The following is a 24,899-nucleotide window of genomic DNA, read 5'->3' as shown; positions in this document are numbered from 1 at the left end:
TCCAGGTTAAAGGAGAAGAAAAGAATTGTTCTAAATTAGGGACGTTGTCGTGAAGAAACATGATATTTACCAAATGAAAGCTACGATCTTGATCTCAATTAAAAAAACTTTTTTTTAAAGACATTAGTGAGACAATTGGAGAAATTTAAGTAAATTTTATAGATTAAATAATAGTGCTGTATCAAGGTTACTTTCCTAATTTTGATAATTGTGCTACCTTTATATAAGATAATGATCATATAGTTAGAAAATATATGCTTAAGTGTTTAAGGTTAAAGGATCAATATGTTTTCCACTTTCAAATAAATCATAAAAACTACAGATATAGAAAGAGTAATATAGAAAGAGGATGATAAATGTGATGAAGTATTAATGTTTGAGGAATATGAATGAAGGTTGTAAGAGAATTCTACTTTTAAAGAGATTGTAGGAGAATGTGCTACTTTTACAACTTTTTAAAGTCTGAAGTTTTTTAATTTTTAAAGTAAAAGAGGTAGAAACTTAATGAGGTCTATCACTAATTGATTTTTTTTAAATCAATAGATTGTTTAATATGTATTAGTGGCTTAGGAGATGATGATTTGCAGAGAAACATTAATGTGAAGTATAATGAATAATACTCTCACCATATGACAAGGAGAGCAATATGAAAGAAGTTAATAAGTGTCTGCCTTTTTACTTTAAGAAGTAATTATTTTACAGACAGCTCTTATTATGTAGTATTGTGATTCATGTATACTTAGATAAGAGATTTCCCTGATGACTCAGTGGTAAAGAATTCACCTGCCAATGCAGGAGATGCAGGTTTGATCCCTGGGTGGGGAAGATCCCCTGGAGAAGGAAGTGGCAACCCGCTCCAGCATTCTTGCCTGAGAAATCTCTAGGACAAAGCAGCCTGGCAGCCTACAGTCCATGGAGTTGCAAGAGTCAGGCACGACTTAGCAACTAACAACAACAAAATACTTAGAAAGCATTTTTCATTTGGTTTTCACTTTAACGTTGAGTTTTTTTCGTGACTAACTGATATTTGAGTAGGCTATTAAAAAGTATCTCTGGGTCAGTTTCCTCATCTGTGAAAGGAAATGTCTGGACTAGAGCTCTTTCGGTTCTCAGATTCCCTGATCTTATGACCGAACAGAAAGTGAAAGTTAATTTTCCTGTTTGAATCAAAAGCAGTTGTTAAACATGGCCTGTGTGCCAAGTGACGATGTAATATTTACTAAGCTCACAGATCTTTTTCTGTCCAAGAAACCTTGGTTGAGGTTTTATTTATTTGTATGCTTATTCATATGCCACTTATTATTCATGATACTAGTTTTTGTTTTTAGTTTAGTTGACTTTAAAAACATACTTTTATAGAAATTCTTTGTGAAAACTTGGCTATTGAAACCCAAAATTGGATAGTTAGGGAGTTAGAGATGGACATGTACACTTTGCAATATTTATTTATTTATTTTTAAAATTTATTTGACTGCACTGAGTCCTGGTTACTGCGCATGGGATCTTTTTCTTTCTTTTTTCATTTTTGTTGCTGCACCGCGTCTTCGTTGCTGCGTGCAGGACTTCTCTAGTTGTGGCAAATGGGGCCTCCTCTCCGGTGCAGTGTCCGGGCTTCTCACTGCAGTGGCTTCTCTTGTTCCAGAGCACAGGCTGTAGATCACACGGGCTCCGTAGTTACGATGCATGGGCTTAGCTGCTCCACAGCATGTGGAATCTGCCTGGAGCAGGGATCAAACCCACGTCACCTGCAGTGGCGGGCGAAACGGAGCCGCCGGGGAAGTTCTCCGCTGTGTTTAAAGTGGATAGCCAGCAAGGACCTGCTGCAAAGCACGGGGAACTACTCAGTATTATGTGCAGCCTGGACCTGAAGTGGAGTAATGAAAGTTTTATTTGGTTATAGTAGATCTATATTCTCTGTAGCCTAGGATTGTCAAGATACAAGTAGCTGATGCTGTGAAAACTAAATTGCTGTCCAGCATAAAACAGTTTGGGATGTATTTAACAAAGCAGAACTTGGCTATCTTTTTTTCCCCTTGCCCTCCCAGCTTGGTGATCCAGCTATTTTCCCCGCCGTCATTGTGGAGCACGTTCCTGGTGCTGATATTCTCAACAGCTACGCAGGTCTGGCCTGTGTGGAGGAGCCCAACGACATGATCACCGAGAGCTCCCTGGACGTCGCCGAGGAGGAGATCATCGACGAGGATGAGGACGACATCAGCCTCACAGGTCTGTGCGCCCCCGGCAGCGTCATCATAGGCATGACGCGGCTCCTCTCTTCCCAGGTAGCTCAGACGGTAAAGCATCTGTCTTCAATGTGGGAGACCAGGGTTCGAACCCTGGGTCGGGAAGATCCCCTGGAGAAGGAAATAGCAACCCACTCCAGTACTCTTGCCTGGAAAACCCCATGAATGGAGGAGGCTGGTAGGCTACAGTCCATGGGGTCGCAAAGAGTCGGACACGACTGAGCGAGTTCACTTTCTTTTCTTTCTTTCTCTGTGATTCGGGGGCTGGGAGAACGTTCCCGACTCGGTTCCGAGTAGCGTCATTGGTGGCAGGAGCTAGAGCCCCGCAGGGAGGAAGAAGTGCCGTGTCCTTCCGGTCTGCCTGTGGTTCACAGCACCCGCTCACCTGCCCTTCTTTCCTGGCTCACCTGCCCTTCTTTCCTGAATAGATGGAGGCGAGCGCGACACGGTAGGAGGCGTGTGAGAGGAGCCCAGCCAGCCCGTTCACCAGGCCTGCACTGAGCACTGCGCGCCTCGCTCCGCACTCCTGGTGACGGCGAGAGGCTGCCTGTAGGGCGAGATAGGGATGCTCTTTGGTTACTGCTGCTGCGGAAGGCAGAATAGGAGGCCGTGACCCAAATGTAGGGGAAGGTGCTGGGGTTTCAGCAAGATTTCTTCAGTCAGAACTAGTAGGATATTTCAAACCAAGGAGTTCACTGCATAAGTGTTGAGGTGGTGCTTTTCTCATCAGTTTTGGAAACTGATGCATGCGTTTTTATTTTTATACACTTAAACTTTCCTGTATCTTGGCCAGAGATGTTGGAGGTGTTTGAGAAAATAAATTATTTGGAAGTAAAGATTATTTGAATATTTATTATTAATTTAAAAACCAGAAATTAACATTTTTCACAGTATTATCAACTAAACCTGGCCTTTATTTGTATTCTACGCATTTCGCACTAATGCCCTTTTTCTGTTCCAGGAACGTATCTAGAATCTCACACTGCAATTAGTTGGTAGTCATTTTTTCCTAGGCACTTCCAATCTGTGATGGTTCCTTTGTCTTTCTTTGTCTCTCATAACCTTGACACTTTTGAGGAGTACTGGGTCAGACATTGTAGAATGTCCCTCAGTTTTATTTCTGTGATGTTTTTCATGATGGAATGTGATAATGCATTTTGGGGCAAGAATACCACCAAAATGGCGTTGTCTACTTCTTATTGTATCATATTAACATAGTAGACCTTTGTAAAAGTACGTTATCTCACTTAATTTTCAGCAGAAAAAGAAATGAAATTAAAGAAGTTCAGTGACTTGCCTAATGTCACACATCAAGTGACTGCGCCCTCACTGATAACATTGACCAGCAGCACTTAAGTTTTGTATTGTCCTCTTATATTTTGCAAAGCATGTTCTCATATAATCACATCTTTGTTCAGAGCAGCTCAATGAAAGTTTTTAATGAATCTAGACTTGTCTTTCCCTTATCAATAAGGGAATTAGATGACTTAAATTAGAGGTTTCTACTCATCGCTGACTGTGATCCTTGTGTTTTGTATAACAGAGTGACCACCTCTGTGCATATATAGATGTGTGGTGTAGCTAATGGGGTTTTTGCAGTGTGTTCTGATCTACTTTCTTGATGCATTAGGGTGAGGCCACACACTCTGTGGGTTGGGAACCAGAGTCTTCCCTGAGGCAGTGTTTATTCCTGGTTTTAGCAGCCAAGGAAGATACTGGTCCTCAGAGGAGAAATAGAGACTAGGAAAGCAGATCCTGTATCTTTAGGAGAAGGAGTCATTTCTTCCTTTCAGTGCTTCACTCTTGGGCTTAGACTTGAAGACTGCTGATGATGAGATGCAGACAAGTGCCCTCCTTCTTAGAGAATAGAATAGATCCAGAAAATAAGCCATAAAAATTTGACAGATTTGCTGTTTTCGTGTTTCTTCTCTCTTATCTTTCTTATCTTCCAACCCAAGCCTCTGTTTAACTCTTCCATACTTGTCTGAGTCAGGTCATGAGAAATGAAGGGATATTATAGCCCCGCTTAGTCCAGAGTGGGGGAGGGGAGAGTACCATGCTTTTAAGAGGCTGCAGGGCTGGTGGTGATGGGATAGAGCAGTTTATAAGCTGTAATTATGAGACCTAGGTAGCACTTCCGATGATAAAGAATGTTGTTAACGTTTTTAGGTATGGTAATAGCATTGTGTTGGACTCTTTATCTTTCAGATATATATGCTCAAATACTTAGAGATAAAATATGCTGTCAGAGATTCATTCAGAAAAATCCTGAAGGTCACAGTGTGTGGGGAAGGGGTCCTTGGGCAGTAAGTGGAAGATGTATGAGATGAAAGACAATTGACTATGTTCTGATAATGATGGATGCTGAGAATGGGTATGTGAGAATTCATTTTACTGTGTCCCATAATTTTGGTTGTTTGAAATTTTCAATAATAAAAAGATCAAACTGTTTTCATGGATGTGAAACTTACCTTAGGTGGCCACTGTCATCTATAATCCCTGATTTCAAATTTTCCTGTTCATAAACACTGTTTTAACCTATGAAATGTACAGTGTTAAAATACCACTTTAATATGTTTATATGTTGGGGTTTTATATAAAATTTCCTTTGAAACAAGGTTGTGTTGTTAAAATTTTTTGAAAAGCATTTGACTAAGAACTCCGATGTGGAACTTCTTCTTTACCAGTCTTGAGGATCTGAAAGTGAAATTATTAAAGGAGATGGACCCCTTTAGACCCATCAGCCCAGCTGCCCTGGGATCCAGCCGCATTCACCAGTGGGTCAACACCAGTTAGGGGACACACAACCCTGGACCCACAACCAGCTGTGTCAGGAACTGGCCCTGCCTCTAGCAGGTTAACACTAGATCTGGGGCCCCAGGCCCCACACCTCCCCACTCTAGAACCTGACTCTGCCCATTTGTGAGCCAGCACTAGCCCTGGGACCACCTGGGGTCTCTGGCAGCTTCTGTGCAAGGCTGGTCCTGGCAGCCCACCCTGCACCAGCCACAACTGCCAGTTCACCCACAGCAGCTAGCCTGTCACAAGAGAAGGAGCCACACGGTCCACTTGGGGGCGCCCCAGAGCTCATAGCGCTGGTGACCAGGGGGAGAGCGGGGCTGGGAGGCATAGGAAGTCTCCTACGAAAGACCACTCCTCCAAGATCGGGAAATGCAACCAGCCCACCAGATACGGAGATAAAAAGAGCAAGTTAGACGGAGCGAGGTGACAGAGAAGTAATCTTCTAAATGAAGATGAGACCCCAGAAGAACAACTGAGTCAAGTGGAGACTGGTGATCTACCGTACAGAGAGCTCACGGTAATGATTGTAGACATGTTCAAGGAACTCTGGTGAGGAACGGATGATAGAGCAGGAAGTTAGAAGTTTTTACCAGAGTTAGAAAATGTAAAGACCGACCAAACAGAGAGCAAGAATACAAGAACTGAAATGAAAATGTGCTAGAAGGAATCAACAGTAGATTAAATGATACAGAGGACTGGATCAGGAAGCTGGAAACAGTGTTGGAAATCACTGAAGCTGAATGGAAAAAGGAAAAATGGTAAAAAGAAATGAAGACAGTTTAAGAGACCTGTCAGACAACATCATGTGTACTAATATTTGTATTATATGGGTCCCAGAGGAGAAGAGAGAGAAAGGGGCAGAGAACATATTTGAAGACATAATAACTGAAAGCTTTCCTAATCTGGGAAAGAACACAGACATCCAGGTCCAGGAAGCAGAGAGAATCCCAAACAAGATCAACCCAAGAAGAACCACACCAAGACACACTTTAATTAAAGTGGCAAAAATTAAAGATAAAACAAGGATTTTAAAAGCAGCAAGGGCAAAGCAGTAAGTTACAATCAAGAGGACCTGAAAAGGCTACGAGGTGACTTTTCAGCAGAAACCCTGCAGAACAGAAGGGAATGGTTCCTTATATTTAAAGTGCTGAAATGGAAAAATCTACAACCAAGAACACTCTACCCAGCAAGGTTTTCATTCACATTTGGTGGTGAGATCAAGTTTTACAGACAAGCAAAAAAAGCTAAAAGAGTTCTGCACCCACAAAGCAACTTTATAGGAAATGTTACAGGGACTTTTCTAACTGAAAAAGAAAAGGCCACAACTTGAAACATGAAAATCATGAAAGGAAGGCAAAGAGTAAATTAGCCGTGTAGAAGGGTTAAAAGACAAGCATAGTGAAATCATCTATATCCATAATAATTGTAGTTGAGATACACAGAACAAAAATATGTATAGCATGATGTCAAAAAACAGTAAACATGGAGTTGGAGAGTAAAAATGCAGGGTTGTCCATGGCTGATTCATGTCAGTGTATGGCAAAAACCACTACAATATTGTAATTAGCCTCCAATTAAAATAAATTAATTTTACAAATGCAGAGTTGTTAAAATGCATTTATTTATTTATTTATTTTTTCCATTTATTTTTATTAGTTGGAGGCTAATTACTTTACATCATTACAGTAGTTTTTGTCTTACATTGAAATGAATTAGCCATGGATTTACATGTATTCCCCACCCCAGTCCCCCCTCCCACCTCCCTCTCCACCCGATCCCTCTGGGTCTTCCCAGTGCACCAGGCCCGAGCACTTGTCTCATGCACCCAACCTGGGCTGGTGATCTGTTTCACCCTAGATAATATACATGTTTCAATGCTGTTCTCTTGAAACATCCCACCCTCGCCTTCTCCCAGAGTCCACAAGTCTGTTCTATACATCTGAGTCTCTTTTTCTGTTTTGCATATAGGGTTATCATTACCATCTTTCTAAAGTCCATATATATGTGTTAGTATACTGTAATGGTCTTTATCTTTCTGGCTTACTTCGCTCTGTATAATGGGCTCCAGTTTCATCCATCTCATTAGAATTGATTCAAATGAATTCTTTTTAATGGCTGAGTAATATTCCATGGTGGATATGTACCACAGCTTCCTCATCCATTCGTCTGCTGATGGGCATCTGGGTTGCTTCCATGTCCTGGCTATTATAAACAGTGCTGCAATGAACATTGGGGTGCACGTGTCTCTTTCAGATCTGGTTTCCTCAGTGTGTGTGCCCAGAAGTGGGATTGCTGGGTCATATGGCAGTTCTATTTCCAGCTTTTTAAGAAATCTCCACACTGTTTTCCATAGTGGCTGTACTAATTTGCATTCCCACCAACAGTGTAAGAGGGTTCCCTTTTCTCCACACCCTCTCCAGCATGTTAAAATGCATTTAAACTTAAGTGATGAATAGCTTTATGTGTGTGTGTGTGTGTGTATATATATATATATATATATATATATATATATATGTATTACTTTGTACAGTGTGGGGAGTATAGTAAATAACTGTGTGTCTTAGTATGGTAACATTTCATAACTGGACATGGTAGTGATCATTTTGAAATGTATAGAAATACCCAATCACTATGTTGAGGAAGTAACAGTGTTGTAGGTCAGGTGTACTTTGAAAACAAGTAAATAGACTCACAGAAAATGAGATCAAATTTGTGGTTACCAGAGGGAGGGGGAGAGGGGAATGAGAATTGGACAAAGGTCAAAAGGCACACACATTCATTTAGAAGATAAAAAAAGTACTAGAGATATAACGTACAATATGATAAATGTAACACTGAGGCACGTTATGTATAAAAATTAAGAGTACTTCTTCAGTTCTCATCCCAAGAAAAGTTTTTCTGTGTCCTTAATTTTATATCTATGTGAAATGATGGGTATTCACTAAACTTATTGTGATAATCATTTCATGATTGAAATGATCAAATCCTTATGCTGTACACCATAAACTCACACAATGCTGCATGTCAATTATATCTCAGTAAAACTGGAAGGAAAAAAAAAGCTTGTGGGTTTTACTGTTGCCTACAAGAAATTATTTTATATCTTATAAAATAATTATAATATAAATATAAATTATTTATATAATCCATTTAATGATGGGAAAACATTTTTTCTGTATTTTTAAAAGCTTACTTGTACTTCTTTTTTGATTTTCATTCCTGTTTTATGTAGGACTCACCAATTTATTTTACATTTCCTGCCCTGAGCACTGAGGCTGAGGGTAATAAACTTTTACAAATTAGATCACTGGTATTAAATTTGCTCTATGTTTTTTGAAATTCAAAAGGTAGTTTGATTTCTGTATATAGCTGTGGAATGATTTGTAGTGTATATGAAATTTAAAAAGCAAGGGTCAGTACAGCATGAATAGTTATTTATTATTTAAGATAAGGGAGAGAGTAAAAATGATATGTATGTGTTTGCTTATATCTAAACATAGAAACATAAACTAGAAACTAATAAAAATCTTTTAAACTCAGTGGTCACTTTTGAAAGATCCCATTTTTTACTCTGAAAACTAGTGAATAACAGAAAAAGACCCAAGCATTTAATTTGCCTTTATTGTATAAACCGTGGCTCAGGGTAACCAGATAGTTGATGACAGCAAGTTCTTCTTTGTAGAGAATTCTAGCTAATAAATGGGAGAGGAATGATAAGATTATGATTATCACCGTTTTGGAATCCCTAATGAACTCCTGGATCTAGGCAAACTGTCATCAATAACTGCTAAAGCCTTTAGATGAAAGGCTGTTGGAAAATTTAATGATAACTGGATCAGGCTGACAACACTTGAAACTGATTCTCAGTCTAGCAGTACTGAAGAAAGACAACCTACTTTCAAAAAGCACATAGAATCACACAGCATCACCTTCAAGTACTCTTGCCGAAAAACTGAATGTGAATCAAGTCAGTCTTGTAGAAATAACTACCAGTTTACAGGAAATACATGGGGGAGGGCTGTGGTAAGTGGCACCACAGAGATATAATCAGCACAATCTAAAATGTGGGAAACTACAAACAGATTGACCCTGTTTCTCTTAAGATAAACAGCAAAACAGAAAAAATAGGAAGGAGGGTATATGCCACCAAGTGTAATGCATGAAATTTGTTTGAAATCTGTTGTGAACAAGCCAACTTTAAAAAAAAATCTGAGATAGAGAAATTTCATTATTAAATGGATATCTGATTTAAAGAATAATTAATTTGTAAAAGATGTGACCATGGCATTGTCTGTATACTATAATATTTACAATGAATGACAGGCTGTCTGAGGTTCACTTTGAAATAATCTTGTGTCTTTTTTGAGCTGGGGAGTATAGATTAAGGAAAATTGATTTTAAATATTGAAACTGGGCCCTTGATACATTCAGTTCATTGTATGATTTCCTCTACTTTTGTGTATGTTTGATATTTCACATTATAAAAGCTTGACAAAGAAGTAATTTGAAATTCTCCTTGTAATATTTTCTTAATTACTATGTAATTAAATAGTTATACATACAAGATTTTAAATAGAAGGCTTAAGTTTTTAATAGGAAGTGTTCTGTTTTAATAACTTTACTAGGCTTTTTGAAGTATTTATCTTTTCTGGTTTTAACTATTATGGAGGAACTGGATCTTAGTTCCCCAATTGGGGATTGAACCTGGGCCCCCGCGGTGGAAGGGCAGAGTCCTCATCCCTGGACCACCAGGAAATTCCCAAACCTGTGTTTTTTAGAACAACAGATGTCTTGTGCTAATTCTGCTCTCTGTTTAAATGTGTTGTAGTCGAAGCTTCCTGTCGTAACGGGGACGAAACAATCGAGACCATTGAGGCTGCTGAGGCACTCCTGAACATGGACTCTCCCGGCCCCATGCTGGGTGAGAAGCGCATGAGTGAGTGTCACGTCTGCTCTCGCTCCTATGCTTGTTCAATTTTAAAGTGTAGTTGATTTATAATGTGTTTATTTCTGCTGTACAGCAGAGGGACTCAGTAACACACATACATATACGTACATTCTTTTTCATATTCTTGTCTGTTACGGTTTATCACAGGATGTTGGGTATAGTTTCCTATGCTCTATGGTAGCACTATGGCTATATGCTTTGAAAAACTTTTCCTGTCGTCTCTCTGTTTTAGATGATAAACATCAAGAGACCAGAGTCACGTTTTATTTTTTTAGCATCCTAAGTGCATTTTAAGGTACAGTACTGGTTGAGGCATCTTTATTAAAGTGTTCAAACAGGATTTTTTTTTTTAGATTTGAGGAATGAAGACTTTGAGAATAAAAAGGTAATTTAGGTGTCACAGAGATCGTGCAGAGTATCTTCTTAACCTCATTGGTGAAGTATTAGTGTATTTAGGGTCCAAACAATTAAAATTTTAGTGATTTCTGTCATTATTCATCAGTGAATAGGCAAAAATCCATTGAAATGTTTTCTAAGACTTCATGGCATAAAATTTACTACCACATTTATTGATTTGCTTTTAAATCCATGTTCTCCTTTGGACTTTTCTGACAAGAAAGTGGTCAGACTTATAAAATGAGTTATTATTAAATCAATTTAAGACGTTTATTGAGGGTTTTCTATATGCATAGCAATGCATTAGGCAATAACATGATACAGAAATGAATAGATTTTGTTTCTTTCCTCAAGCTTCCAGTTTTCTTTTGAAGATAGTTATTTATGTAAATAACTGTAAAAGCCAAAAATAAAGGCCAAAAGAGGGATAACAGAGTATTCTGGAAGGAGAGATTTCTCTAGCTGAAAATACTGGTGACTGACTTTTTGGAAGGAATGTTTTGACCTGGGCTGTTAGTGACAAATAAGCTTTTCATGTGTAGAAGAAGGCAGGAAAGGGCATTCAAGGCAGACGGAATCCATTGAATCAACGACATAGATCTGTGAAAGAACGAGAGGTATAAGCTTCAAATGTTTTGGTATAATTAAAGTAATGTTTCACAATGGGTTACATATTGTGGATGTTCAAAATGGTATGCTATGGAGTTTGATTGTTCTTATCTTTTTTCCACCTGTAAACAATGAGAAAGTATGTCAGTTTTATTCTTCTTTCTAATTTTCACTCTGTAAAGTTTTTATAGATATGGTCAGATCAGACTTAGGTATTGGAGAAAAACTTTAGCAGCAATGCGAAAAATGCAGAAGAGAGACAGGATGGACTGGGGATAGGAAGTCAAGTCAGGAAGACATTGAATGGTCCAGTCAAGCCTGGACTGATCCAGCGAACTTGACTTAGGGCAGAGGAAGTAAAAACCAGGGGCTAGATTCAAGATTTCATTTCTCCTTTAATCTTCAAAGAAATAGGAAATATTTTATGAAATTATTTTGATTTATAATACAAAGTTGCTTTTATTCCCATTAGATAATAATATATTTAGTTCCTCTGAAGATGACATTGTTGTTGCCCCAGTCACCCATGTATCCGTCACACTAGATGGGATTCCTGAAGTGATGGAAACTCAGCACGTCCAAGAGACATATGCACACTCACCAGGACCCTCATCACCAGAGCAACCTAAGAGAAAGAAAGGTAGGTGGGTAATCTGGACTGTTCCACAGTCCACTCTTGATGTGGAATCTAAAGGTAGCTTTTATTCAAGGATATTTCTACACCAATCAAAACTTCTGTAAGATAAAATTGGTATAAAACAAATTGAGTTATTTCTTCTTATTAGATTCATTTTTTAAGAATTATACTTTTAAAATATTTGGACTGTCTTCTGGAAAAGGGATTTTTCCCAACTTTTTAAGCCTCAGTCTTGTATCTAAAGCCTTTTATCCAAGCTCCAAAAGAGCTCAGGGATAAGACCAGTTCAGCTTTCTCCTGGAGAACATAGTTTGATAACCACCAGCATAGATTCTCATAAAGATTCCAGTGGGAAGAAGACAAGTGGTAAATCAGCAGGTAAGTAATTGAAGAGGATACAACGTGCAGAGGGAATTTTAAAGTGTTCACAAATTAGAACCATACTTAACATCCTAACACTGACACGTTTCCCTTTCTTTGCCTTTTGATTCTGCTCCAGCTTGTTTAATATGTTGAGTTTAATATCTTGGTTTATGGCATCAGCAGCCACTGTGTAACCTAATTTCACTTGAAATTAAGACAAGTTTCAAGAGCCAAAGGTGAAGGGGACAATAACAACAGTAAGAATGAGCTGACACTGCAACAGCTCTGAAGGGCTGAGAAGAATATGTCAGTCTGGAAGTCCAGGGGACTTGGTTTTATATTCCAAATAGAGGCACATGCTAAAGTCTTGGTCCAAAGCAAAATGGATATTAGAGAACTCAGCATATAATTCATGGGGTCCTTGGAAGGCTGTACCCTAAGGGGAAAAACAATCCACCCATTGGCACAGACAGATGTTAAGGAAATTTGTATTTTGTAGCTGAGTGGAAAAATTGTTCTTTTGAGAATTCATAATCCTAGGTTTACCTTAACCTAGGTTTATGACTAGATTTTAAATTATCACTGACTTCAGGAATGTCCAGCCAAGTATGTCCACATAAGAAAGATACCTCTTGAATGAGGAGCAGCAGACATAGGGAATTCTGGTTTCCCCCACTGGCTGCTCTCAGGAGCTGTCTTTGTGCTGTCGCCGCGTCTGGCTCCTCGCGCGCTCAGCCACCTCCAGCTCTGCCTCCACTGTGGACTCCGGCAGCTTCATCGCCAGAGTGCTCGCCCTCCTGCTCTCTTTCCAGTTTGCTGCATGATTTCACGGGCCCCATCGTGCCAGTGCAGCCGTGGACACCAGCTCCAGGATCACTGCCAAGGACTTCAAGAAGCTGTGGGGGAGACGGGGAACGGGAGCGAGGACCTGCTAATGGGAATGCTGAGAATGAGGAAGATGGGGAACAGGAGGCTGACAGTGCGGTGGGTGAAGAAGAGGAAGGAGTTGGGGAGGGAGAGGAGGAGGAAGGTGATGGTGGGGAAGAGGGTGGCGATGAAGATGAGGCGTCTGAGGCAGCTGTGGGCAAAGCAGCAGCTGAAGATGATGGGGATGCTGACACTGACGCAAAAACGCGGAAGATGGATGAGGAGGACTAGACAGCGAGAAAGGAGAAGTTAAGCTTACAGAAAAGGCTGCTGTAGCCCATCCAGCCTCCCCTTGGCGTCTCGGAACCTAACGGTCAGGTGGAGCCCGGCCTGCCCGCCGCCTGCAGGTGCCACGTGCTCCCCACTGTGGAGCCAGAGCCGCACAACCTGAACTTGCAACTGGAGAGGGAAAAGGAACCAAAACTCCCAAGGCCCAGGGTTGTTCTCTTAAAGTACTTTTGAAAGGGAAATTTGTGTTTTATATTTACATTTTATATTTTTGTACATATCGTAGGGATCAGCCATTTTTAGTGATCTCAGATGAGCAAACCAGTCTTCCCAGCATTCTCTCTCCTACTTCTGACTTTCCTTGTGGTGTGACCATGTTCATTATAATCTCAAAGGAGAAAGAAAATGTTGTTAAAAAGAAAAAAACTACAAAAAAAAAAATCAATCTTATTTCGAGCATGCCAGTAACCCTTTTTGTGCATGTACATAGCTGTACCATAAGTACCTGGTTTTTATGACCAGGTTATGTTAAAGTTAACCAGGTTAACTTTTATGGTTAAAAAGGCCAGTGATAAAAGTTTTCTTTTTTTTCCTTGACTATGAAGTTGTGGTTTATAACTATTACTATTATTTTGGCCTGCTTGATGTGTGTGTGAAACACTGTTGTCCAACAATAAACTAGAATTCAAAAAAAATAAATCCTAAGGTTAGTTCACTATGAACCTCAGATAATAGAATTATCAAATAGAAACTTCCAATGAATATGATTATAATTATTAATGCAAAAGAATAGAAAATATGGTCAAAGAATGAGACTATTAAAAAATAGCAGGTGAAACTTCCTTCTCTAGTCAAGATGGAGTAATAGCACCTGATGTAGCAACCGTTTTTTGGATATGATACCAAAAGCACAAGCTTTACAAAGGCTAAGATTAATAAGTGGAACTACAATAAACTCAAGAGTCTCTGCACAGCAAAAGAAACTGTCAGCAAAATGAAAATGCAACCTGCAGAATGGGAGAAAATATTTGTAAATCATGGATTGGATAAGGGGTTAATATCCAAAATATATAAGCAACTCATATAACACAATAGGAAAAAAAAATCCAATTAAAGAATGGGCAGAGAACCTGAATAGACATTTTTCTGAAGAAGACATATAAACAGCCAACATGTACAAGCAAAGATGCTAAATATCACTAGTCATCAGGGCAGTATAAATCAAAACCACAGTTAAGATAGCTCTTCACACCATAAGATAGCTAGAAAAAAATCAAGAGTCATTTATTTGGTAGGAGGGGGATTGGGACATTGAACTGCTTTTAAATGATGTGAGGAAACTCTCTCTTCACCCTATTTTTCCACTTCTCTGGTGCTTTGAAACTCTTTCCTAGGGAGGCTGAGAGCTGGGGTGCATTCTCGAGCTACTTTTTGAGGCTGGCATTTTGAAATACACTGGAAATCTATCTCACCTCTGAATCATTTGTTGGGTCTCATCATGGAGGGGGGTGGGGTGGAGAGTATGCCGTATCTCACATTGTGTTGTATACCTTAAACTTATACAATATGTCAGTTATATAGCAATAAAACTGGAAAAAATAAAAACAGAACCCAGATTTACCCTCCTGTTTGAAACAACTGCAACCACAAACAAAATATCTGAAGCAGTGGTTCTAAAGAAAGTGAACATCAGTCAACAAAAGCCAGCGATCCCTGGAAAATAGGAAACCAATGAGGTGTGATTACCCCACCTTCCTGCGTGGAGAAGATAGTTTTTGGCAAACAGTATGACAGTTCATTAAGAAACTTTATGTATACTTAACACATGACCCAGCCATTCTGCTACTCGGTATTTACCCAGAAGAAGTGAAACTGTACATTTAAGAGAAAAACTTATTCATGAATGAATGTTCTTAGCAGCTTTATCTGCAACAGCCCCAAACTGGAAATGACCCAGTCCGTCAGCTGCTGATTGGATTAAACATGTGGTAATATCCATACGATGAAAGACCATTCAGCAAGAAAATGGTACATAAGACAAAAATGGATGAACCTCAAAATAATTATACTAGGGGAAAAGAGCCAGATTCCCACCCCCCTGCCATAAAAGAAGAGTATGTTTCTGTTTATATGAAATTGTACAAAGTGTAAATTAATCTATAATGATAGAAAATGAGTGGTTGGTTACCTGTGGATTGGGCAGGGTGGGGAAAGTGAGGATTACAAACGCACTTTAGGGAGTGAAGATATGTTCATTATCTTGAGTGATGGTTTCACAGGTGTACACATATGTAAAAACTTATCAGATTATAAACTTTAAGCATAAGCAGGTTTACTGTATGTCAGTTATACCTCAATAAAGCTGTTTTTAGAAAGTAAAAGACTAATATCCTACTTAATGGTGAAAGACTGACATGATAAGGAACCAGATAGGACACATAATATATGGGTTAAATAGCAAATGAGTCACTGCTGAAGAGAGAATCAGTGAGCTCCAATCTAGAGCTGATGTAGAGTAAAAGATAATAGAAGAGTTGGAGATGTGAGGATTGCTTGAGAAGATCTACACGTTTAATCAGAGCTCCAGGAACGGAGAATGTGTAGAGTGAGGAAGAAGCAATATTCAAAGATGACTGAGAAATTTTCCAGAATGATGTTAATCCCAGCATAGTGACTCCTGAGTAGCATAAGTAAAACAGATGCAGGCTGAAATAGATTATGCTAAAAAATGTGGAACATCAAAGACTCCTTGCAACCCACAGCCAAAACAAGAGAAAAAAAAAAGAAGAAATGGACCAGTCAGGGAGAAACTGCATTACCTGATGAGGATTGATTATTGAATTGGCTGCAAGCTCCCACGAAAGGCTGAAAGGGCTGGATATGTTCAACGTATCAGGAGAAATAACTTCACAAAATTTATATACCCAATTAACCTATAGTTCATGTGACGCTGTGTGCATCGTCACCATGAACAGTGAGGAAGATGATGGAGAGGATGGATGCTGGGTATGCTACTGACAGTATCTGCTGTGACTGACACTGGTGGAGTAAAACAGTGGGATAAAAACAGTACTATCGGGACTTCCCTGCTGGTCCAGTGGCTAAGACTCTGAGCTCCCGATGCAGGGGACCCAGACTCTGTCCCTGGTCAGGAATCTAGATCCCACATGCGGCAACTAAAGTTCCTGCATTTGCAGTGAAGATCAAAGATCCCGCATGCCGCGACTGATCCAGCACAGCCAAATAAAGAAATTTTTTAAAAAAGAGAAAAATGAGAGAAAATAAAACAGTCAGAAGGATAGCAGCTGACTGAAGTCTGGCTTCTAATCCTCACAGTCATAAACACAGTTAGCTAGAAATCTCTGTAGGTTCTCTGCAGATGTCTGCAGTGATGGAGGTTGAGGCACCAAGCTGCCTGTTTTCCATGTGTATACATCTGGTAGTCTCAGGAGGGGCCAGGCCTGAAGAATGACTCTTTTGACTCTCTTCTCCTCATAGCCCAGTTGGTAAAGAATTCGCCTGCAATGCAGGAGACCCCAGTTTGATTCCTGGGTTGGGAAGATCTCCTGGAGAAAAGATAGGCTTCCTTTGTAGCTCAGCTGGTAAAGAATCCGCCTGCAGTGTGGGAGACCTGGGTTTGATCTCTGGATTGGGAAGATCCCCTGGAGAAGGGAAAGGTTACCCACTCCAGTATTCTGGCCTGGAGAATTCCATATGGATCACAAAGAGTCTGACACGACTGAGTGACTTTCACTTTCACTTTTCACTTCCCTTGACTCTTACTCACCTTAACTTCAGAAGTGTTTTCCTATTCAGTTTGTCTTGGGATGTGTTGCTATTAACAGACTGATTCCAGATTGGGAAAGGAGTACATCAAGGCTGTATATTGTCACTCTGCTTATTTAACTTATATGCAGAGTACATCATGTGAAATGCTGGGCTGGATGAAGCATAAACTGGAAACAAGATTGCCAGGAGAAATATCAATAACCTCAGATATGCAGATGACACCACCCTTATGGCACAAAGTGGAGAGGAACTAAGGAGCCTCTTGATGAAAGTGAAAGAGGAGAGTGAAAAAGTTGGCTTAAAACTCAACATTCAAAAAACTAAAATCATGGCATTCAGTCCCATTACTTCATAGCAAATAGATGGGGAAACAATGGAAACAGTGAGAGACTTTATTTCTGGGGCTCCAAAATCACTGCAGATTGTGACTGCAGCCATGAAATTGAAAGATGCTTGCTCCTTGGAAGAAAAGTTATGACCAACCTAGACAGCATATTAAAAAGCAGAGACATTCCTTTGCTGACAAAAGTCTGTCTATTCAAAGACTATGGTTTTTCCAGTAGTCATATATGGATGTGATAGTTGAACCATAAGGAAAGCTGAGTGCCAAAGAATTGATGCTTTTGAACTATGGTGTTGGAGAAGACTCTTGAGAGTCCCTTGGACTGCAAGGAGATCCAATCAGTCCATCCTAAAGAAAATCAGTCCTGAATATTCATTGGAAGGACTGATGCTGAAGCTGAAACTCCAATACTTTGGCCACCTGGTGTAAAGAACTGACTCATTGGAAAAGACCCTGATGCTGGTAAAGATTGAAGGCAGGAGGAGAAAGGGATGACAGAGGATGAGATGGTTGGATGGCATCACTGACTCGATGGACATGAGTTTGAGCAAGCTCCAGGAGTTGGTGATGGACAGAGAGGCCTTGCCTGCTGCAGTCCATGGGATCGCAAAGAGTCGGACAGGACTGAACAACTGAACTTGTCTTGTGTTGCTACTAACCTTGTGACTTTAGCCCTAGAATTCTTCTTTTTTAAGTTACTTCCCTAAATTACCTCAGCATTTGCCCTTGTGATCTAGATCAGAGAGTCAAATTCAAGAACATTGTGGTTAGAAATACTGACTGAAGTATCCATTTACGCTTAATCTCCATTGTCTCTCTCATGCAGGGTAGTAGTCTGTTCAGACAGCATCATTGCCCCAACCTAAGTCATAGGCAGCATTGCTGCCAGGTTATGGCTCTAGATAAGGGGAGAAGAGATCATAAACATGGCTTTAGAATAGTTGGTTGACCCAGACTAAGGCTGAACAAAATACACTTTTAACTCTGACTTATCTGGGGCTGGGTGATGGATAACCATAAAGTTTGTTTGCTGTAAATTGAAAGAAATATAGAATAAGATGTTTAAAAATACACAAGAAAATAAAAATTGAGTATGTGGTTCACAAAAATTTAACCTCAGTTTAACCTTATTTTTTATATCTAGAAGTTTTGGGTAGTTTCCAATATTTGAGAACCAACCAAGAGGCAGGCAGACTTATATGGCTTAATTTTGAAGCCCAAGTTTTATCAATATCAGTAACGTTCATTTAAATGTTAAGAATTATCACCTGAAAGATAAAATTAAAGTTTCAATTTAATCTCATTTTTACAAATGAGCCAAAGTATTGTTTCCTACATAAAAGTGTCTGTGATCTAACCTATGTTAATTTTTTACTGAAGTTATTTTCCTTTTGATAGGTAGTATTTAGGAAACCAACATGTGTTCCATGTATAAAATACTTGGCACTTGAAATTGAGGATAAATGACCAAAAAAGCTTTTATAAACAGCTAAATTATCCATTTTCTATCACTTTTGAGGGCAAATATTTATGTAGAGCCATTGTGATTTCAGGGAGAAAAACTAAACCATCACGTCCAGATTCCCCAGCCACTACACCAAACATATCTGTGAAGAAGAAAAACAAAGATGGGAAGGGTAAGTACTACTCCTGTAGTTTCCTTATAATATTTATAGATCAAGTAACATTCAGAGTGCTCTAAAATATCTGCATACTGTAAGTAGAAACCACCAGATTTTATTGAAATGGATCTTATTGCTGCCCCATGCATAGTTACCACTTTCTGTAGAAATACTGGTAATAATGTAGCCCAAGAAATCCATTAGGATTTTCACTTCCCTGTCAAAATCGTCCATCCTTTCATTTAATAATGAGTCTCTTGGAAGAATTCAGCCACATTAGGTTTTCAGTGCACAGACACTTTATTACGGTGTCTTGGAGTTTTAATATTTTCATAACTGCTTCCCAAATTTGAAGAAAATTGTTAAGGCTAATCTGCTGGCTCTTAATATAAAAAGAACAACTATTGAAAGGTTTTTTACATTTCTTTTTCCTTTTCTTCTATGTAATAATGGTTCTTAAAGAGGCTGAAAGAAAATTTCTTACAATGCTTTCTCCCTAGGTCATCACAAATCTAATTGGCAGGATTGCTCTATTCAGATAACTTATGTGGGATTAATAAAAAGATCTATATTAGGCTCTAGAAATTATGACCATTATATCACCAGTACTAACTGAACTGTGTAACTTGTTTTATATAATTATAGATGGAACTTATTAAGACCTTTAGTTGTGTTTATTGTGCTCTTTCAAATAAAGTTTTGGTTCAGTTAACAAGAAATTGCTTTTGTTTCAGGAAACACAATTTATCTTTGGGAGTTTTTACTGGCACTGCTCCAGGACAAAGCTACTTGTCCTAAATACATCAAATGGACTCAGCGAGAAAAAGGCATTTTTAAATTGGTAGATTCTAAAGCAGTATCCAGGTTGTGGGGGAAACACAAAAACAAACCTGACATGAATTATGAGACCATGGGAAGAGCTCTCAGGTATGTGAAATTTCTGTAGTTCATGGTGTGAAGAATATTGTTTCTTAAATACTAGAAAGCAGGTAAGTTCTAAAAAGTCAGAGGGTTTTCTTTAGAAATGGTGAATTTTACTATTGAAGTGCTAAAACCATACTACTTATAGAAGTGAGTATTTAAATTGAAATATTATTTCAGTCTGGGAAAATGTTCTCCTTCCCCCCAAAATCTTCATGCAAATAATGGATATTTTATTTATGAAGAGGTCAGAAAATGTTAAACTACCATCAGGCATTGTACATTGACCACAAGGCTCATATGTTTTGAGCCATTAAACTTAAATTCAGCACAAAATAACAAATGTTGGTATGCAGGTACTTAATAAGAGGGTGCATTTTTAAGCATGAACCTCAGCTATGATACATTATGTTGGAATAAATTAATGCTTCAAGAATAATATTAACCATCGTGAAAATGTTGAACAGAGATACCTCTTAAACTCACTTTTAGTTTGTTTTTCTTTGATAATGTCATTTAGTCGTCAAGATCTGGATATGTTTGAGAAAAACTTATTGGAAACAACCAGATCTGATAACTTGATAACGTTTTTAAACCAGAACTATTTAGTTATAATTTGCATTTTATTTCTTAGCTCACACTTTTTAGGTTCTTGATCTAATTAGAATCAGTGACAAAACTTGAATCATATCTATTTGTACATCATTAAGTTTTACACAGAAAATTGTTTCAGACTTACTGAATCAACATTAAAACAGGTAGGGACATTATAGTAAGCTATGGAAGAGAAAATAACTACCCTTCATTTAGAAATTCTTTTCTCACTTGTTTGTTTCCAACTTTAAACTCTTGTTTATGATTACAGAAATTTTGCTGTGTTGAATATTATTTTAGTTTGTGTTTAACCGACTACAGTATTGATAAAATTGTCTGTTTTGAATAGGTACTATTACCAAAGGGGTATTCTGGCAAAAGTAGAAGGTCAGCGCTTGGTGTATCAGTTTAAGATATGCCGAAAGACCTTATTTATATAGATGACGAGGATCCAAGTTGCAGCATAGAGTCTTCAGATCCGTCACTGCCGTCAACAACCACTTCGAGTAGGAACCCAGCAAGTCGATCGAGAGCATCCTCAAGTCCAGGGATGAAAGGAGGAACCACTACAGTTCTCAAACCAGGGAATGCGAAAGCTGCAAAACCCAAAGATGCCATGGAAGCTGCGCAGCCGTCCGAGGCCCTGAGGACAGTACAGTCCACACAGACTCCGTACCCTACCCAGCTCTTCCGGACTATTCACGTGGTGCAGCCGGCACAAGCTGTTCCGGAAGCAGGAGCAGCCAGCAGCATGCCAGAGGAGACGATAAATCCTTCCGTTCCGAGTATTAGGTGAGAAAGCTAAAGGGACTGGTGCAGATCATTGTGTCATGTTCTGACAAGAGTCATTTTTGGTTCAATGCGTCGGGATTCAGAAGTGAAAATAAAAATGATATAGATTTCAAGCTAGAACTTTTGGTCAACAGATTGTTTCAGCAGCAAGGCATCAGTCCTCTGATTTTATCAGTGATTTGTTATTTTTAAACTTTGACAGCACTTGATGTGATTCTACCAATTTGAATCAGTCCTATATAGTTTTGTATAACTGATTGATTCATATAAGAAGAGATCCACATACAAGAAAATCCAGGGAATGGTTTCAGATCTTTTTGGGGACAAAGTTACAAGCTGTAAAAATATAACATACATTTACGGATAATGACACTTTGGGATGCATTGAGTTCTAAGAAATACGCATTATTCCTTGGGAAGATAACAGTCTTCTCAGATAGTATCCAGAATAGTCAAACAGGTAGGGAGGCCAGGAATCAAAGGTCCTCTTTTTCAGGTTTGTAGAGTGGCATAGTTGGAGGAATAGTTTTTTGGTTTAATCAAATAAAATCTGCCTCATTCCCCCAGAGATGACATATCTTAACAAAGTGTAACAACAACTTAGACTGTCTTATTTGCACAAACTTGTGGCTGGTTTTGACTGATTTAGAATGGGGATAAAAGAGGAAGGCAGAAAATTAAGTGGACATTTTCAGGGTTCTTTTTTTTAGTTTCTACTGCTGTGAATTTCCAGAACATGAATTACAAGAGCCCTTCCAAATCCAATAAATATGATTCTTTTGATTATTTTCATTAGCTGACTCCTGTGTTACAGTTGTATATTCTCTAGCATAAATGCTGGATTTTTATTCAGTTGATCTTGAAGTAAGCATTCAGTTCAGTTGCTCAGTCGTGTTTTAGTCTTTGTGACCCTATGAACCGCAGCACGCCAGGCCTCCCTGTCCATCACCAACTCCTGGAGTTTACTCAAACTCATGTCCATCGAGTCGGTGATGCCATCCAGCCATGTCATCCTCTGTCGTCCCCTTCTCCCCCTGCCCCACTGCCTTCCAGCATCAGGGTCTTTTCCAATGAGTCAACTCTTCGCATCAGGTGGCCAAAGTATTGGAGTTTCAGCTTCAGCATCAGTCCTTCCAATGAACACCCAGGACTGATCTCCTTCAGGATGGACTGGTTGGATCTCCTTGCAGTCCAAGGGACTCTCAAGAGTCTCCTCCAACACCACAGTTCATAAGCATCAATTTTTTGGTGCTCAGATTTCTTCACAGTCCAACTCTCACATCCATACATGACCACTGGAAAAACCATAGCCTTGACTAGATGGACCTTTGTTGGCAAAGTAATGTCTCTGCTTTTTTTTTTTTTTTTCCTTTGTCTCTGCTTTTTAATATGCCCTGTAGGTTGGTCAAAACTTTCCTTCCAAGGAGTAAGCGTCTTGATTTCATGGCTGCAATCACCATCTGTAGTGATTTTGGAGCCCCCCAAAATAAATCTGACAGTGTTTCCACTGTTTCCCCATCTGTTGCCCATGAATTACCTAGAATCAAAACAGACCTATTAGACCATTCAGTCTTTGTTGTACGCTCCATTAAACTTTTGATGAGTTTAAGAGAATTGAATTATCTTGAATTATTGACGTGTGAGGAGCATAGGTCACATTTTTCCTATCTTAATTAAACAAGTACTTACTTAACTATGTTTTCCTTTTAATACTTTATTTTCCTCTTAAGTTCTGTTGGTTACTTACGATGACTGAATATCTAATTGGAATTATGTGGTTCCTCCCATTGGTTTCTAGGCTCTTTGTCTCCATTGTGTTTGTGTTGATGAGAAACATGCAGTGGCCACAGCGGATCACTGGGACTCCCTTCTTGGATGAATTCAGTTTTTTTTTTTTTTAGCATCTTTGATCAAAGGTTCCTTTTTAGACCTTGAGAATAAAAACAAACCAGAAGAAAAACAACAATAACAAAAACACACAGCTCGAGCTCTGAAAGATAATAAATTATGGTATTATATTGGATACTTTATTACTTGAATGTCAGTTTCTGAATAAGACTCAGTGCCAGGTATTAAAGGGTTGTAATTAAAAAACTTCCTTCCTGTGATTTTCAAGCTGTCTTTGGTATACCTTTCAGAATCTTCATTTTTACATTCTCTGAGAGTTCTGTGGGCTTCCCTTGTGGCTCAGAAGGTAAAAAAGAGTTCTGTGGACTCTCTGCCTGATTCCTCTTTCTCCTGTTTTTTTCCTCCACCCTCCGTGTTACCGATGCCTCTCATTGTGTGATGTTTCTGGCCAGAGCCATCCTTTGTCTAATTGGTCAGGAGTTAGCACTCGTGGTGTTGACTTCTTGCAGCTTCTGTTAGGTCTCTTTTGCATACAGAGTGCTGTCCAGTTTGCGTAGCTTCCACTGCCAGCTCTGGCTCTGCTCAGAATTCCTTCCAGCTGAAGCTGACTGCTTGCCTATACCATGCTCCAGTACATAACCCAGGTTTTCAGGTAACTTTAATGCCTGTCTCCTGCTATCCATTTAAATCTGTAGAAGTTACCTTCTAGCCACTATCCTTTTTCCAGAACCTAACATAGTCTGACACAGAACACCCCATATTCATAGAATTTGTGTGGAAGTAGTATATATGATTATTCTTTATCTCGTTTTAGAATAAGGAGTTCTCTAAGTGGACTACTTATAAAATGAGCAAATATAAAATTTAATTAACTCTTCAAACTTTAAAACACAATTTTTTATTCTTTTTTTTTGATCATGTCTTGCGGCTCACAAGAGGGATCTTAGTTCCCTGACCAGGGATTGAACTAGGCCCATGGCAGTGGAAGTGTCAAGAACTAACCACTGGTCCACCAGAGAATTTCCAAAACACAGTTTCTTCCTGTAGAAGTTATTGTATATTTATATGACCATCTGTGTACCTACATCCATTTTTTAAATTGGGGTATAGTTGCTTTACAGTGTTGCATTAGTTTCTGTTGTACAGCAAAGTGAATCAGTTATATCCACATACATTCTTAATCATTTGTTTGATTTTAAAACAATTCCTCTCTCATTTGGTTGTATTTTATTTTCCTCCCACAAGTCCTACTTATTTTCACTGTAGTTATGCCAACTTTTAACTGTAGAAATTTCAAAATATGGAAGGGTCGAAATAGTACATTGAACACCTGTTTGCCATCCAGCTGGATTTACAATTGATATTTGTTTTTTTTGCCTTATTTGCTTTCTCTCAATATTTATTTATACCCTTTTTCTGTTTGTTTGGGTATTTGTCAAGTCAGTTGAAATCACCATGACATTTTACCCCTAAATATTTCAATGTATAACTCTTTTAAGAATACAGACATCCCAAGTAACCATATTATCACTCCTCAGAAAAGTTATAGAAATTTGACTATATCTTTCTTGACTAGTTTTTTAAAAAACCAAAGACCTTTGAAATATTTTTTTCTGTAGTTGAGAGAAGGTAGAATACTTATGACTTAAATTTAGATTAATTATTAAATTAGTGTAACAGGAACTGATAACTTTCAAAGCACTCTATATTGCATATACTTTACATATATTAAAGTATAGAATCCTTATTGCACAATGAGGTATAGGTAATATTCAGTATTCCTATTTTACAGTTGAGGAAACTGAGGCAAAGAGAGGCCAAGGAGCCTGGTCACAGG

General features: G+C 38.8%; 1 protein-coding gene across 1 annotated transcript in view; it reads left to right on the top strand.

Moving 5' to 3' along the window:
* Window positions 1–24,899, top strand: part of ELF1 (E74 like ETS transcription factor 1) — a 116,386-nt gene that overhangs the window by 85,481 nt on the left and 6,006 nt on the right. The window contains 7 exon segments of the mRNA XM_070471167.1: window positions 2,046–2,226; window positions 9,874–9,981; window positions 11,471–11,638; window positions 18,839–18,922; window positions 19,642–19,834; window positions 20,772–20,833; window positions 20,836–21,214. Of these exon segments, the coding sequence (XP_070327268.1) occupies window positions 2,046–2,226; window positions 9,874–9,981; window positions 11,471–11,638; window positions 18,839–18,922; window positions 19,642–19,834; window positions 20,772–20,833; window positions 20,836–21,214 (1,175 nt within the window).

The sequence above is a fragment of the Odocoileus virginianus genome, chromosome 8 (genome assembly GCF_023699985.2).
Source record: "Odocoileus virginianus isolate 20LAN1187 ecotype Illinois chromosome 8, Ovbor_1.2, whole genome shotgun sequence".
Classification (NCBI taxonomy): domain Eukaryota; kingdom Metazoa; phylum Chordata; class Mammalia; order Artiodactyla; family Cervidae; genus Odocoileus; species Odocoileus virginianus.
Note: the sequence above shows the minus strand (reverse complement) of the source record. Positions and strands in the feature narration are given on the sequence as shown.